This window comes from Raphanus sativus, chromosome 7 (assembly GCF_000801105.2).
Source record: "Raphanus sativus cultivar WK10039 chromosome 7, ASM80110v3, whole genome shotgun sequence".
Classification (NCBI taxonomy): domain Eukaryota; kingdom Viridiplantae; phylum Streptophyta; class Magnoliopsida; order Brassicales; family Brassicaceae; genus Raphanus; species Raphanus sativus.
This window is the reverse complement of record NC_079517.1, coordinates 6,173,254-6,190,391: the sequence shown is the minus strand read 5'-3', so window position 1 is coordinate 6,190,391 and position 17,138 is coordinate 6,173,254. Positions and strand designations below refer to the sequence as shown.

At 36.7% G+C, this 17,138-nt stretch overlaps 4 protein-coding genes across 4 annotated transcripts; all 4 read right to left on the bottom strand.

Annotated features, from left to right (window-relative positions):
• Positions 1-1,661: 1,661 nt before the first annotated feature.
• Positions 1,662-2,912, bottom strand: LOC108815247 (F-box/kelch-repeat protein At4g39753-like). Its single transcript, XM_018587891.2, has one exon. It carries the CDS (start codon positions 2,904-2,906, stop codon positions 1,737-1,739), a length of 1,170 nt encoding a protein of 389 aa, XP_018443393.2. The 5' UTR covers positions 2,907-2,912; the 3' UTR covers positions 1,662-1,736.
• Positions 2,913-3,673: 761 nt separating this feature from the next.
• On the bottom strand, positions 3,674-5,283 carry LOC108815816 (vacuolar protein sorting-associated protein 60.2). Its single transcript, XM_018588320.2, has 7 exons — positions 5,123-5,283; positions 4,783-4,934; positions 4,607-4,700; positions 4,464-4,535; positions 4,271-4,382; positions 4,015-4,175; positions 3,674-3,902 (listed from the first exon to the last, which is right to left on the bottom strand). The coding sequence occupies exons 1-7, from the start codon at positions 5,189-5,191 to the stop codon at positions 3,846-3,848; spliced, it is 717 nt and encodes a 238-aa protein (XP_018443822.2). The 5' UTR covers positions 5,192-5,283; the 3' UTR covers positions 3,674-3,845.
• Positions 5,284-5,700: 417 nt separating this feature from the next.
• Positions 5,701-8,805, bottom strand: LOC108817992 (uncharacterized). Its single transcript, XM_056990649.1, has 4 exons — positions 8,214-8,805; positions 7,867-8,028; positions 7,101-7,772; positions 5,701-7,016 (listed from the first exon to the last, which is right to left on the bottom strand). The coding sequence occupies exons 1-4, from the start codon at positions 8,562-8,564 to the stop codon at positions 5,925-5,927; spliced, it is 2,277 nt and encodes a 758-aa protein (XP_056846629.1). The 5' UTR covers positions 8,565-8,805; the 3' UTR covers positions 5,701-5,924.
• Positions 8,806-13,432: 4,627 nt separating this feature from the next.
• Positions 13,433-16,637, bottom strand: LOC108817883 (calcium-dependent protein kinase 1). Its single transcript, XM_018590704.2, has 7 exons — positions 15,223-16,637; positions 14,997-15,140; positions 14,757-14,909; positions 14,457-14,572; positions 14,140-14,307; positions 13,797-14,021; positions 13,433-13,708 (listed from the first exon to the last, which is right to left on the bottom strand). The coding sequence occupies exons 1-7, from the start codon at positions 16,127-16,129 to the stop codon at positions 13,595-13,597; spliced, it is 1,827 nt and encodes a 608-aa protein (XP_018446206.2). The 5' UTR covers positions 16,130-16,637; the 3' UTR covers positions 13,433-13,594.
• Positions 16,638-17,138: the final 501 nt, after the last annotated feature.

Genomic DNA, 17,138 nt, shown 5'->3' with positions numbered 1-17,138 from the left:
ACCTCATTAACTTAGTAAATGATTAAATTAAAATATATTTGCTTTTTAATTAATTTCAAATATTAAGTTGTATTTGAGATTTCAAAATAACTTGACTTATCAGATAATAAACAAATTTGGTATTAACTTATTTTTAATTTTATTGCCACCAAATTTATAGAACAATATATAAATTTTCAGTATTATCAATAAAAGAATATAGCTAAATGCAAGAAACACATGTTTTTCTTTGAAAAAATAGTATAATTTTTTCACCAATTTTTTTTTATAGTGTGGCATATCTAAATTATTAATACTGAAGTACCCATATAAAATATCTCTTAGTTTTCAGTGTTATTTACAATGACATACCACTGAAAATTAAATTTAACTTTTTATTTTAATGCTTGTCTTTTTTTTCCATTAATGCATTTTTTAAACTGAAGAACAATAAATTAAGTGTCATTTATTTCAGAAATACTTTCTATAATCTAGCTAAACATTAAATTATATTTAATCAATACCAAAAATGTTAGAAAAGTCTACTATTATGGGTTATCTTAATTTGGTATAATTAACTAAGTAAAAAATACAAGAAAATGCTATAAAATACATCATATAAAACACAAATTGTAAATGATATATCGAATTTTATATCATATAAAACAAATATAATCCTAGATAACAACTTTATTTTACATTGATCCATAAAAAATACATTCACACGAATATACGGGTCATATTTTAAAAATATACATGATACAATTGACGGAGCATTAAAAACTTATTATTAATTATAAAAAATGCTAAAAGTTATTTAATACAGATAATGTTAAAAATATATATTTAAATTTATATAAGATAAATATATATTTAAAACATACATGTGTGAGTGAAAATTCAATTGATGGTTTATTTTGTTTTACCTTGCAATTTTGTTTCCAATGTTTCATATTTTACAAGTTTTTGGAAATGTATTAATTTTTTCCTATAAATATTATACCTGATTTATAAACTTAGTATACCATTCTAACTCATATTCTTTTTTTTTGTATTGTCAAATTCAAAAAAATATATTTCTATATAGACTTACATAACTCTAATATAGTATTGTCAAATTATATATATATAATTCTAATTATATATGTTGGACTTTTTGTATGATACTAAACATCAACTACATAATATAATATTTCTTCATATTTATAATTCATAAATATAGTCTTTAAATATTATCTACAATTCTCTAATTACATGAATATGTTCAATTTGTTTATATGATATCAAATATTTGTTATACAAAAGATGGTTAAAGATCCAAAAAATATTATTTACTAATATAATACGATATACATCATTAGTAAAAAAAACAAAACAAAATTTGAAAATTTTAAATTTAAATCCGCGCTGGCGCGGGATCGAAGTCTAGTTTATATTTATAAATGATTTTATGTATGGTATCGTGTGTGTTTCTTATTTAGTTGTTTTAATAGAAGGAGTCAATTCCTCTCATGCCTAACCTTCTGTGACGATTTATATTCAACTAGATAAACATTTCTTCTGAATGTGTTACTTTTCTACTATTATGTATTCATCAAACACCAAACATAGACGAGAAAAAACATAAGAAAAAAAAAACAAGTTGTAAACTTGATTAATAAAGGCTGAGCAAAGAAAGCCACCAATAATTTTATATAACCAATGTCTAAACACAAAAAAAAAGTCAAAAAGCCTTTCTCGATAGTATAAAAAATAGATCATTTGCGTACAATGCAAGAACGCAAGAAAAGGTATGAACTGGAAACAGTAAGCGCTTCATTAGACCACTCAACCTTTCCCCAAACATGACCATCTTGGCGCTTCTCAAGCGCCACCAAAGCACAACAAATAATCTTTTCTTCACAGTTACTACGACGGTTCGCAAGCTTGTCCCACAAGATTAAAAGTTTCCCACAGTATTGAACCGTTTGAATCAAACCACGACGACAAGTCCTATCGAGTGACGACAACCCCTTGACATATTTCCAGTAGTCGCACTCTTTGTCGTACCACATGCAGCTTTCCCTACCACAAGAGTAAAATAAATTACCTACCTTACACTCACTGTAACACTCGAGCAGCTTTCCTATAGCGTCCCACTTACGCGTTACCGGATCATAGACAGAGTCCCATTCCTTCTCGTTACTCGTGACGTAAAGCTTCCCTCCGATAATCTCCGTTTTTCTAATCACTAGAGAGAACCGAAGCTGGTCTCCAGGGTCAGGTAAAGGCTCCCACGTTCGAGTCTTTGTATCGAAAACCTCACCCCAGGAGCCTTTCGCAGCGGCGGCCTCCTTGTCGCAACCTCCCAACACGTATATCTTCCCGTCGAGTACGCACGCAGATGGATTCACTCGAGCTACAGTCATACGGGGGGCGTTATCCCATAAAAACTTCTCACTGTTGCCGACTAACATGACTTGGGACGGAGGGTAAGTTTGTCTGAACGCGTAGCAATCTGAACCAACCGAGCGAATGAACCCTGGTTCTCGAGGAGCATAGGAAGACGACGGCACTTGCACCAATCTAACTTTCTTCTTCTTTTTCTTATTCTTCTTCTTCTTCTTCTCGATTTGATCAGGCTGTACCCAGAGGGTGAACCACGAGGGACGAGGACAGTCGGGAAGCTGTAAACATATAGAAAAGTGCGGTTCTCCTGTTTTGTGGTGAAACCGTGCGTAGCTGAGCTCAGTGGATATGATGAGAGAGCGAAAGGTCTTGGAGACTAGGGATAGTTTAGGGTAGTACGAACTCGATATGCGAGCTAAGCAGTGTAGAATTATTTCATCTGGAAGCGACAAAAACGACGGTGGAGTATTCGGTTTCAACTTTTTCCTCGGTGGTTCGACTCCCGTAGAAGCGGCGGCTTCAACCCAAGATTCTAGCATTAGGGGTGGGGGATATATGCGCACGATTCCTTGGATTAACAACTTAGGTGTATAAATACCTTCGTTTTCTTTATATTGCAAACTCACCCCTTTATTTTGTTTAATATCTACTCGATCCGGTTTAGAAAACTGAAAGTTTGAAACACCACAAAAGGAACCCGATTCTAGTTTTTCTTTTTTTTTCTACTTGATCTCTCACTTTCTCATTCTTGATATTTATTCTTTAGTTCTTAGTCATTGTAATCCGATCTCTTTGTTAATTGTTATCATTATATTCGTTCTACTTTTATCAATAAAGACTATTTTTATCAATTAAAATCTAATTACATTATTGTATTCTAAAAATGTTGTTACCACATTATTTTCTTCCCTATTTTTTTACAAACAATCACTACTAGATACCAATCACTACCAAATATCTAGTGTGGGTTTTAGGATCTACGCTTCCTACTTACTTATAAGAATAGACATGGTCTGCTTCGATTCCTATTGTGTCATCTGTCACTTATTACTACTTGTTCAATACTTTGTACAATTTTCTAAGTCTATTGCATTGTGTTGGACGTTTGTTAACATCCTTTGGAATTTTGGTGTGCTTTAGTACAAAAAAATGTTACAATTACAAGATTATATAATGTTGTAGCTCATTATGCAGGATTTGAGTTGAGTAACTGTGAGGAGGGAACATCAGACGTTAACTACACTTATGTCCCTTACATAAACCAAATTTGGCCTTCACTGCATTAAATTTTGATAAGAATTGCATGTTGTGAGAAACGGATCCATACATAACTAACCATAACCAAATCGAGGATCCAAGGTCTATGAGACTGTTATGCACAAAACGTATTATATCACATGAGTAAGGGATTTATAAAAAAAAAATAGTAGCTTTCACAAATGAAAACGCTTGGAGATGAATTCTTGTAAAGTGTGAATTTAACCCCGAAGTGAAGCACGTGGTACCGCGGGTAATCCCCATTCATCCTCAGCCTTCTGTTTCATCATAAAATCTCTCTCTCATCAGCAACAAAAATATTAAAAAAAAACAATAGTCTTTTGCATCATAATTACATAGATAAGAAGAGTTGAGAGGGAGGGAACTCACTTGAGCAGCTCGTTCAGGTTGAGCTCCAGTTGTTGTCCTAACTGGTGGAAGAGGCAAGTCAAGTTCCTCATCAAGATCCGGTTCCTTATCGGGTTGGAGATAGGAAGGCACTCCGTCTGCTTCGGTCTCGTTTCCCATGTCAGCTTCAAGAGCATCAAGCTCTGTTAAATTCACAACACAACACATGGGCAATAAGCCAATAAGCAGCAGAAAATGGATTATATTAGAAAGAAAAAAGAATGTAGGCAACAAGTACCGCCCATGAGGTCATCTTCGTCAATGTCATCAGGAACATTGTAGCTCCTACCCAGTGAATCTTGAATTTCAGAGCTCACATCCATTAAGTCCATCATTTCATCTTGTAAATTCTGTTGCGATTACAAACAATTTAAGTAAAAAAAAAAAAAAAAATAGTATACAGGAAGCGGAATAACAAAGAGAGCTTTTACATCAATATCTTGAATCTTGACGGTTTTCATCATTCCTTTCAACTCCTTGTTGGCAGATTTCAACGCTGTCATCTGCAGTCAAGCATAGGGCTTTCAATCCACATTCATGCATCATATCAAAAACACATGGTTGGATTACATACAGTTTGTTGAGCGTCTTTGAGGCCTTCAGCAGCAAAAGAAACTTGATCAAGGTTGAAAGTCTGATTGTACAGCATGTCACGTTGTCCTTCATACCTAACCAAAATATAAAAAAAAACCGTTGAGATAAATAAGCAGGCACTTCTTGACATACAAAGAAAGATATGGACTATTTTACATTTTCTTTTGCTTGAGAACTCGCATAGCACGAGCTTTGATAGCTTCTTGAGCAGGACCAGGTCTGGTCCTTTTGATCTGGTCTTTGTATTTGCAGAGCTCAGCATCAAGCCTCTTCACCTTATCTTCCACTGACTCTCCTCTTTTATTGATCTGACATGACAACACGAGAATTACATTTCAGGGAATTTAAAGAAGATCCAACTACTTCGAATAGCTACGATCACTTCATCCTCAGCTAAATCTCGAGAAACATATCCCTAACTCTCTACATTCCCTCTTTACGATTTTAATAAAAAACAAACACGAATCGAAAAGAGAGAGAGGGATGCAGTGTAAACCCGATCAGAAGCATCCTGAATGGACGGTGGAGGCTCTTTGTTGTTCTTCGCACCGAATATTCTCTTCATCTTCGAGCAAAAATTAATCTGATGAATGAATGATTCAGACACGGTTGACAAAAAAAAAAAAAAAAGAATGATTCAGACACAACAAGAGCTCGATATAGCTTTTACCCAACAGACTGCTGTGTTTATCGATTTCCTTACGAAATAATATTATTTCGTTTTTCTTATATTTTTTTCTCTCTATTCTTAATTAATTAAATATTACCGACATGCTGACAAACCAAAAAATATTACCGACACTAATTTAAAAATCAAAGAAACACCACTTAAGTGGAGGTTATTGGTTGTAATATTTTAATAAATTTAGAATTCTTTGTTGGATTTACAAATTTTGATAAATCCATTGAATTTAAAATCAAATAAGTAGATTTCAAAATCAAAATAACTGGATTATCATAAATCTGTCAAATGGATTTGCAGTAACAATAAATCTATCAAAATAACAATACTAAGTTTTTCAATTAGTATTGTTCACATATATTGAAACCAATTCAGTCTGAGATTCAACAACATTATAAATTAATTACTGATTTTATTAAATAATAATAATAATAATATTCTCTGGTAAGTTTCTCCTCTATACAATTATTGTAGGAGAGGAATTAAAGTCTTTTCTTTGACTCTCCAAAGAAAAGACAATTGTATCAAACACCAAACTTTATCCACACAACCCAAAACAAAAGTCAAAAGTAAAAAAAGAGTTATAAACACCAAAAATATACACTTTCTGTGTCTCTCAGACTTCAACTCCCACAAGCTCACCCATTTCGCAACCAAACCCACCACCACTACTGCTCGCAAGTGACCAAGCCGCATTCACAGACACATCAGCTTCACTTGCAGACGATTCAAGCAGCAGCAGATTTGGTTGTTGCTGCTGGAGGTGTCTTGTGAAGTGAAGCTCGATTTGTAGACGGTGATGCACAGACGAAACCAATCCTTTCTTCATATCAGCTTTGGCTTCTTGTATTGGGATCGCTGCCAGGAAGCTCTTTATATACTCTCTGCATGTCTCTTTACCTCTACTACACACTACTGCCTCTTCTTCTTCTTCATCTGATCTCTCGGCTTGCTCTGACTTGTTCTTACCACCACTTGCTTTCTGGTTTCCTTGCTCCTTACTCTCTGGTTTCAATCTCTGGATCTCTGCTTCTTTGTCAAACTTCAAGACATAAGCTTGGTTACAACCCTCGTAAAGCCTCTCCCCAAGCGTGTCTATGATGTAGTAAGCATCGTGGTCAACGAGGAGGACAAAGAAATGATCATTCCAGCTCACAATGTAGATCACCGGTTCCTTTCCCGACTCTTCCGGTTCGTGTCTCGTGATCTCTTCCCATATACTATCAAATGACATCACATCTTTCAGAAAGTCTAGACTCGCGTCTTCTTCTTCCTCCGATTTCTCCGGATGGAAAAAACCTATAAACGACTTCTCCGGGACGACACAGATAGGTCTGATCTCAGCCTCAAGAACCGTCTCCAGATCAAAATGTTTGTCAGGAAACCGTTCCCTGTACTCCTCCTTCTCGCACAGGTTCCTCCACTCGGATGATCCTTCTCTGATGAGACTGTCGAACTCTGACCTCGTTGGGATTATGTCTCTGTTTGATCCTAACCAATGCGCCATCACCGCGACCAAAGCTGTGCAGGCGCTTTCTCCAGCAGCTCTCTCGCTTCTTTGATCGATCGAAGCGAGAAACACTTGAGCCTTGAGTTTCATCAGCCCATCACGGCTTGTGATATCTCTCGTCTCCCAACTACCAACAACGAAGTCATCGTCTCCAAACTCAGACAACGGTTTCGTGACTGAATCATCAGACCTATACCACTGCAAAGATAATCAATCAAGAAGTTAAGAAACTGTATTGTGAAACCATAAAAAGGGTTATAGTGAGGTGAGAGTAATGCATACATCAGAGGTAGACTCATCAGACGAGCTAAGCTGTCTACGGTCATAGTCTATATCATCACCTCCTTCTTCAAGACAGTCCTTTTTAAGAAGCGGTTCTCCTTTCTGTTTAGAAGATCTAAAACTGAGCTTTCTCTTCTTCCAAGATAACATTCTCTTCTTTGTCATCTGTCCATTCCCCTGCTCCGAGCTCACTGCCTCATTCAAAACCTCGTCCTCTCTCTCTGCTGATGGGCTGCGGTGGCTGTAATAAATCAAATCCTCATCTTCAGGGTTTGTGCCAGCATGAAAAGAGCCTCTAGCCCAATTAGCGTGTCTCAGCGTTTTGTAAGTAACAACAGGTTCAAACACACCGGTGCTCGCATTATTGTTCTCTTCTGATTCATCCGCTTCGTCCTGAGAGTCTGTGTCAAAAGGATAAGAAGACTCGGAATCAAGGTTTCGCTCAGGGCTTCTGCTTTCGCTCCCGCTGCTTCCATCTCTTTTACTAGCAGTCTCCTTCTCCGAAGCCTGGCGGATCGACATGCAGTGGTTGAAAGTTTTCATCTTTCTCAGGCCTACTTTGACAACGGACTCGGCTTTCTCGGCCTCTCCGGAGAGAGGAGACCACAGGACAGGAAGAGCAGATCTTTGTCTTTCGGGCAGTGACTCTTTAGAGGAAAACTGAAGAGAAACCTGTAAGTAAACAAAACATATAAAGTTGGAAACTTGCAATTAGACTATAAAATTCAGATTACACATCTAATCAGTAAATCATTGACGCACGCACATGAAGGCATGGTGGAGAGGATGATGAAGAAGAGGAGCCACGCATCTTGAGAGGCACTTTGACTTGAACATCATCTTCTTTCATGAGTGAAAAGTACTCTGCAATGTTCAGTGATGCCTTTCCAAAGCTACGAACTTTCTCCTTCGTTCCTTGATTCAGTCCCTACACAACCACAGATTCAAACCAATCAATCAAAAAGTTCTATTAAAACGAATCAAAATCCCTAATTTTTTATTTTTTCAAACATGATTCCTATTCAATTAGGGCTTAAATAACAGAGTATATAGGCAAAGGTAACATCTTTATTGAAATGATCAAGAGACAGAGAGAGAGAGAGAGGGACTGACATTGAAGAGGGTGAAGGAAACGAGCCAGGGAAGAAACTCTCCTTCCTTGTAAACAGAGAACTCGCAAACCCTCTTAAACTCCTCGTTCCACTCCACCACGCCGTCGCCTCGAAACCCGCCTTCCTCCGTGTAACTCCGCTCCACGGAGGAGCGTTTCAGAGTCACCGCTCTCGGTCCTCTCCACTTGATCTCCACGACGGGTCTCTTCCTCCTCCCACCGCGCTGGTCGTTGTTGTCGTTACCGCCGTCGGAATCCAACCCCTCGATTCTGTGGACGGAGACGATCACGTCGAATTTGACGGCGAACAGAGGAGGCCACCTCATGATCTGTTTCATTTTCACCACCACCATGGCTTGCTTTGACCTAAGATCGAAGATCAAAGTGTTTGATTTTTGAGGATAAGGTTTCGCCTTTTTTAGAGAATCGAGAGAGAGAGAGATTTGCGGGAGATGGAGGATATGGTGGACGCGGTTTTGATCCAGACGCAAAGTTTTCAACTTTGAAGAAACAGAGAGAGAGAGAGAGAGAGAGAGAGAGAGAGAGAGGGTATGTATGAGTATGGAGAAGGAATCTGCGTTTGGTTTCTCTTTAGAGTCAACTCTTATGAAGAGAGGGACGGCAATATAAAATGCTCTAAAATATCATTAATTTAATTTAATTCATTATAATGATGGTTTTTAAAGTTGACAAATATATTATTGTTTTTTACTATTTTTGTATTTTATATGGTTGTCATATTTTGAGAGCAGGTGAAACAGATGATAACAGTACGTCTTTGTATCCACGTTGGAGTTGCAAAAAGTCTTCTTGGTTTTATTCGTTTTTTAATTTAGATGATGATTGTAATACATAGAGTGGAGTATTTAAATGGAACTGTAGAAAAAAATACCAATAGAATAAAAACTGACAAAAAAAAGAATAAAAACTGAAGTTTTTAGTATAGATTATCCCAGCTATGAACATCATCCAGAAAATATTACCTACCATAACTGAATGAGTAATTTCAGTTTTGATATTATCCCTTGTATTGTTTTATTCAGTAGTTAAATGTAGATTATTTTCCCCTTTTTTAAAGGTTCAAAAATTACTTTTTTTTTCTTAATTATCAGTAGATTTTTTTTGTTAATTTATAAGCAATTCAGCATATGGTTTGCTTCTTTAATTTGTAGCCAGTCGCAGGATGCATGTAGACCCTAGAGACTCTTTAAATCTTGATCACAAACAACTCACTGTTGACTTTGATATGCATCTCAGCACCAATTCTTTTGACAAATCATTTCGACCCATCTTATCTGTCATATGAATCATGTGTGCTCTAATCACACGACCCATATTTGATCATGTTGCTTCCTTTTTGTTCTAACCACTTGTTATTAACTTTGTCTTTTTGGTCACGGAATAATTACTTTGTTTTTGCAGAATTTACAAACATTTACAAACCATATATATATATTATATGTATATATGTCAAGTATATTTTATATTATATATATATATATTTTTTTTTTAGTATGTATAGATTGTCCCAGCTATGAACATTATCCAGAAAATATTACCTACCATAATTGAATGACTGAGTAATTTCAGTTTTGATATTATCCCTTGTATCGTTTTATTCAGTAATTAAATGTGGATTATCTTCCCTTTATCTTTTTTTGAGGTTCAAAATTACTTTTTTTTCTTAATTATCAATAGAATTTTCTTTTGTTAATTTATCAGCAATTCAGCGTATGGTTTGCTTCTTTAATTTGTAGCCAGTCGCAGGATGCATGTCTACATTAGACCCTAGAGACTCTTTAAATCTTGATCACAAACAACTCACTGTTGACTTTGATATGAATCTCACTATCTCAGCACCAATTCTTTTGACAAATCATTTCGACCCATCTCATCAGTCATATGATATAGGAGTGCTCTAATCACTTGTTATTAACTTTGTCTTTTTGGTCACGGAATAATTATTTTGTTTTTGCAGAATTTACAAACATATATATATACGTCATGTGTGTTTTGCAAAATTTGGTTTTATGTCTCATAAATACGAATGCTACGTGACCTTGAAAAGACAGACGCCGAAAAAGAACATGTCAGAAGCTTATTTATATTTACATGCGGCATCTTGGTTTGTCTGTTTTGGAAACGATGTTACGGTCTTGTTCATATAGTTAACACGGTTCATGATCGTGTTTGTGAAAATATCGTTCGAAACCTCGAATCAGTCATTGGTGTCCTTAGTCTCTTAAATTTTACATACTAGTAGTAAATTTAGTCCTTTTGTTGTAAAATTTTATGCATATAATTTGATTTATTCATGCATAAATACAAGACATGTTCCTTTGAATAAACTGATGTATTTGATCTGCATTTGCTTATTGGGCACAACCACGAAGAATATAAATAATCAAACTTTGAACTATGATATGTATAACAGGTGACATATCGTACGTAACATCTGACACACTAAACCTAACTAAATACTGGATGTATAAGTACCAATATAAACTATATGGGAAGATAGAACATGCGTGGTCCATCATATATTTAATTTGCTAAAATTTTCCAATGAAAGATAAGATTTATTTTAATGTTCATGAATGTGGTATTTGTAGTTGTAGGTGTTTAAAATGCAAGAAAAAAAAAGTTAGGTATGTCCTAATTATAAGGTCCCAACGGGCTAACTCTCCTAACCATATGTCATTTAACTTAATAGTCCCTACACTAACTCATGCTTTCATGATCGTTTTTCTTATTTACTTCTTTTGTAATGGCACATAAAAAGCAGAACTCAATCCAATCTGAAAAATACAACTCATTAATCCAATGTGATGGATCTTTCTGACTTGGGTGTTTTGAGAATTAAAGCCTTTAAAGATGTTTTGAGATTATCTACCGAACAGTGAACACGTACATTCAACAAACTTGAGCTAGGTTTCTGAGGATTCGGTAATTGATGAGTTTGCATGTATATAATAATAGTTCTGTGTTAATTTATTTCATGCCAAAAACTTAATGTGTTTTTTTTATCAGAACTCCCTTTTATAAATTTAAATTTAAAATTATAACCATTCTGCACTTACAATTTAAGATGGCAAAAAAAGGGTAGGAGAAAAACAGAAAGGTGTATTTTATCAAAGAAATTATTATTATAGAAACATAAACAGAATGCTTTAAACATGGACCACTTATTTGCTTCTGAACAATTAGACCCACTCATGAGTACATGAACTTTATGATCACGGTTAATAATGATGATCACGTTTTGTGGACTAAAATTTTGAACTAAAAGGATAGAGACACAGCTTTGAAATAGACAATTCAATCAATTTATTCAAACTTAATATGGAAAAATAATTAACAATATCACAAACCAAGAAGTCTTAATCTCGAAATGCAGACCTTTTTGTATGTCAACAACAACATACGCATGCTTTACATTAATTTATTAATGGAGAAAATAGTTGATAGTGAGACCCACTACTATATTTCTTTCTTTTGAACTTTACTATATTTCTCCTCCAAATAAAAAAGTAAGTTAGGTATTTACAAAATAAATTAAACTAGCTAAATCCCATTAAGGGGAAAACCTACAACACAACTCTACAGAATTGAGAATTAAAAATTTCTGTGGTGCTTTTCTATTTTTGTAATGATCCTTTCATTTAATTTTCAGTGTGGTAAAATGATAATGGAATAAATACGTGTTGAGATGGTTAGGAACTTAGGTGGCTATTATTTTCAGTGATCAATTTAGATATCTGACACATTGATTATAATCGAATTTGAGCTCAGCTAGATTCGGTATGGACTGAGTTATCTAATTCAGACATAAACAATTGGATGTTCGGTTTGTGTTTATGTAGTTAAAAAAGACAAGTTGAACCAAAACGTCAGAAGTTTGGGCAGGCACACGCTTACGTACGTGGAGCTTGTTTTCATGTGAGCTACGAATAGTATAAACTAAAGAATTGTATTTGGCTGGACCTACTGTTACAGAGTGGAATTTTTCCTTTTACACGATCCAAATAAAGAAATCTAATAGACAACGACCACTATGAAGAAAGTCCTCAAGTATGAATTTCAAGATTTTCAAGATTCTCATGCCTGACTTATTGTATAATACCATTTGAGAGTTGATGCAGTTTACATGGTCATGGTGGGGGTTTGTCAAAGCCTCTAGAGAACCAAAAGAAATAAGAGAGTTAGAAGCTAGTAAAACTTGTGGTGAAAGGAAAGCAGAAGAATTAGGGTTTTGTTCAAGAAACTTGTGGCGCACGGAGCACCAAAAGCGGAAAGTAAAACCCTAGAAAGTTAACATAACTGAAATTGGAAATATGTCAAAAAGATCGTTTCTAGGTCTCCCAAAGTTTAACCTCGTAGAAGACAAGCAACTATATATATTGAATACATAATCATTCCTTCAAACATCTCTCTCTCTCTCTCAAGCAAACTAGCTTTAGGTTAAGGAAAAGAAAGAAGAAAACATGTGGCGGGATGATGGACTTGAGAAATCCAAGATCGATCGTTGAGGTTTATCCAAAGAAAATCATTAGCACTGAGGTGGTGACAGAGCCATACTTCAAAGTAAAAGGCAGAGAGTTCAGCAGAACTCTTTACGTCCAAAGGGGACGGCCTGACATCCTCGTGAGTCAGGTCGTTGAACCAGCGGTGACTTACATCCACGAGAGCAACTTACCGCAACAAGCTATCAACTCCAGATCCCAGCTCCAAGACGCTATCTACGAATGTCCACCTCCCCGTCGGTTGCAAGAGGTTGATTCCATGACCGATGAGATTTGGTTAGACGTCGCTAAGGTTTTCTCCGGCTAGGCTCAAGATATGAGTGTCCTAGAGTCAGCGGCTTTCGGTGTCAAAGGAGACCACGCCTTTGGTACAGTTCTTGTAATGAGAGATCGCACAGCAGGCGGAGGGTGGGAAGCGGGTAGATGGGATCGTCCAGGCGAGTCGATTAATCTCAGCACACCCTGTACTACGTGTACCATGTGTCAACAAGCTCACACATTCCAACAAGAAGACAACACTTCTCTTGTCGTTGCGTTGCATTGTGGACACATTTTCCACAAAAGCTGTGCTTATCCCTGGATCTGGTCTACCACCGTTCATAACCACAATCAGACTCATTGTCCAACATGTGGTGAAGATTTACACCTACTTTGAGATACCTAGTCTTGTTGTATGCTTCAACAAGTACACAATGCTATACCAACCAAGTTTTCAAAAATTTAGACAAAACTCATCCAAAAGATTGAGAATCTTGGCTTGTGTATTTGTTGTCTTCAACACAATCAATCATATATTATCAAAAGAAACTCTTTTTGTCTTTGACTTTGGTTTTGTAATTTTTCTTTTAATAGACTGAAAACTAGAGTTTAAGAGCAATGCTAAAGCTTTTCTCTAGTCCCATCTTCACTGGACCTCCTGTGATGCTTCCCTTTTGCATCATCGCCACAAACTCGTTATAGTCTATTCTCCCGTCCTGCAAAACAACAAACGATTCAAAAAATGTTCAACATTCCCATCATTCAAACCAAAGTAATCAACAAAAAAGATGTAAATGAGTTTACGTTGTCTTGATCAACATCACGCATCATTTCCTCTATGCGGAAATCCTCAACACCAAACTCCTCACAAGCTTGTTGAAGCTCGTCCGGTGTTATATAACCGCTCCCATCTTTGTCAAAGTATGTAAAGGCTGCAAACAGATGGTCCTCTCTCTCGATTTTGTTTAGATGCAGTGTTGCCGCTATGAACTCTTTGTAATCTATTGTTCCGCTGTTGTCCACATCAGCCTGAATTTTACATCACACGTTGATAGACGTACCAGATAAAATTACAAATCCAAGCAAACACGCAGAACTATATATATATAACCAGAATAACAAACTAGCAAAGGAGGTTGTAACTTACAGCTTGCATCAAGTCGAGAATCTCTGACTCTTTGAGATTAGCCCCAACACGTTTTAGTCCTGCCTTGAGTTCTTCGAAAGTTATCTGACCGCTTTGGTCGGCGTCTATCATGTTAAACATTTCTTTCAAGCCGGCTATTTCTTCTTCAGATAAGCTCTCAGCAATGACCTACAAAAAGGCATAAAAAAGAGAGATAAAACTTCATCTGCATTGTCTCTTTCTTTCCACATAACAAGAAAGAAGAGGGGGACACAGCTTGTAAACAGTTTATGTTTATGATGGCTTCACATTTTGTTTAGCGTTGAAAATCCACTTACTCTAAGAGCCATTTTCTTGAACTTGTTCATTGCAGAGAATTGCTTCATACGGCTCAGAACAGCAGAATCCAGAGGTTTGTCAGGAGCCACACCGTCCACTTGTACCCATGGATGACCTGTTCACAAAGCAGAACTTCATGAAACGGTGGCACAAATACACTCAACATAACAATCAATATCTCTCGAAACTTCATTACTAAATGGCAAGTGAGACAACAGATTGTATTCATGTATGAGCAGTGAAAACCTATGCTCTATGGAATGAAACAAAAAGGTTTCAGATTGAAATTATTAACTTACATAATACTTGGTGAGCAGTTAGTCTCTTCTTGGGATCCCGAACAAGCATTTTCCTCACCAAGTCTTTGGCACTTTCAGATATGCTCGGCCAAGGATCAGATGAAAAGTCAAGATCACCGTGGAGGACCTGCTCGAAAATACCTTGTTCTGACTCTAAATGTTCAAAGAAACTTTGTTCAGAGCCTAGTTATAAGGACAAGTGACATGATATCTCATTTATTTTATATATACACTTCTTACCAGCCCAGAAAGGAGGAACTCCACTTAACAAAATGTAGACAATCACACCAGCACTCCACACATCAGCTTCAGGACCATACTGCTTTCTAAGAACTTCAGGAGCTACATAATATGGACTACCAACAACATCCGTAAAAACATCGTCTGCAAAAGAGGGAAGATAAATCCCAGAATCACTGAACTGTAAAAAGACCAAAATCTTATTTAGTAAACACTGAATCCAAACCTGGTTTAAAGAACATAGAGAGTCCAAAATCAATCGTCTTCAAGAGGGAATCTTCGTGTTTACTCACAAACAGAAAGTTCTCAGGCTTGAGGTCACGATGCATGACACCAAGAGAGTGACAAGCCTCCACCACCCCAACTATTGTTCTAGTGAGCTCAGCGGCTTTCCTCTCCGTGTAGTGACCCCGCTGAATTATCCTGTCGAAAAGCTCTCCACCTGCACAACACTCCATCACAAGGTGCACCGCCACAACATCCTCATAAGCTCCTTTGATGGATATGACATTAGGGTGACCAGCCAAGTGATGCATTATCTGAATCTCTCTTCTCACGTCTTCCACGTCCTCATCGGCCAATAGCTTCCTCTTAGCAATGGACTTGCAGGCAAACTCCTTCCCCGTGGACTTCTCCACGCATAGAAAAGTCGTCCCGAACTGCCCTTGTCCGAGTTTCCTTCCCAAGGAATAAAACTCCTTGAAGTTTTCAGTTTTCCTCTGTAACACTGACTCAGTCCTGAGGCCTGCACTGGTCACTCTCTTCATGTGCTTAGGCTTCTTAGGCTTGGCTTGAGTAGTCTCAGCTTTTGTCTCCACCTTAATCTCCGGCATGGTCTCTGGTTTTGGACTCTCAGGCTGAATCTCTACAACGGATTTGGCCTTTGTCTCGATGTTGTTGGTCTCCACTGGCGGCTTTGGCATTGTGATCTGTTCAGGAGGTTTATTCAGGACTACTTGATCAGATGATGATGATGATGGAGAACGAAGCTCTCCTGAAACAGCTTCACTTGCAGTATCGCCACCATTGCTCTGAGAAACAGAGTCGTCTCCATCTCGTGGCCGCCACATTGCAGCGGAGACGGATTGCAGGAAACCACCATTTCTGCTTGGTCCAACACAAGTATTACCCATCCAATACCACCACACTGAAATCTCAATCTCTAGAATCAAGATCTGATGACAAGAGACGCTCAAAAACAATCTAATGACATGAAAAGTCAACCCCTTTCTATGCCTAAGACCACGTGCAAGGATCGAAACCAAAGCTTTCGAGTTTTCTACACAGATGAACTGATAAACACTACTAATTTGGGTCTATTGAATAGAAGATTAAAACCGGAAACAAGCAAACAGCAAGAGATAATATCAAATAGGGTAATGAAAAGTTTGTGACTTGAAACGAAGTTAGATAAGAGAAGGATGAAATGAACCAAACCCAGAGAGTAGAGATCACCCCAAGACAAGAGAGAAAAACAGAGAGATCTGGGGAGTAAAGGATATAGTAGTTTAATAGCACTATAGTTGCATAAACCGTAGAGACAAATGTTAATTTAATTAATGAGAGTGTTAGAGGAGAGAAGACTCGCTGAAGATTGAAGAAGAAGAAGGTTGAACTAGTCTTCCTAAACGCGTTTAGTCTTTTTCTTTCGCGTCTGTTTATTATCTATAGCCGCCATGTTTTGCGCTGTAATTTGTCTTTAATTATCTTTGTTTCATCTCGTCTTAATTAAGTTTTGTCTTAATTTTTTTTTTAAACGTATGGTTAATTATGCTATTACAACGACTATTCTACAATATAAGATCCATGTTATTGATGAACTTTTATTCAAACTATTTCTTTGTTACTTTTAGTCTCACAGAATTTGATTTATATGTAGAAATAGGAGATGAGCTCTTCAAATTTGAAAGGGAAAAGATTGCGTTATTAATAAGGTTAACATGAAAAACACAGACTAAACAAACTAAATGAAAATTAGTCAAGCTAATAGAACTTGTATCACAACAGCTTACATAACATACTTTCACAACGTCTATGCATCAACTTATGATCTGGAGACAGTTTCACTACCAAAATCTGACTTGAGTGCAAAGCTTCTGAATTGAAAGCCTTTCTTTTAGAGTATAAATAACATGAACACAG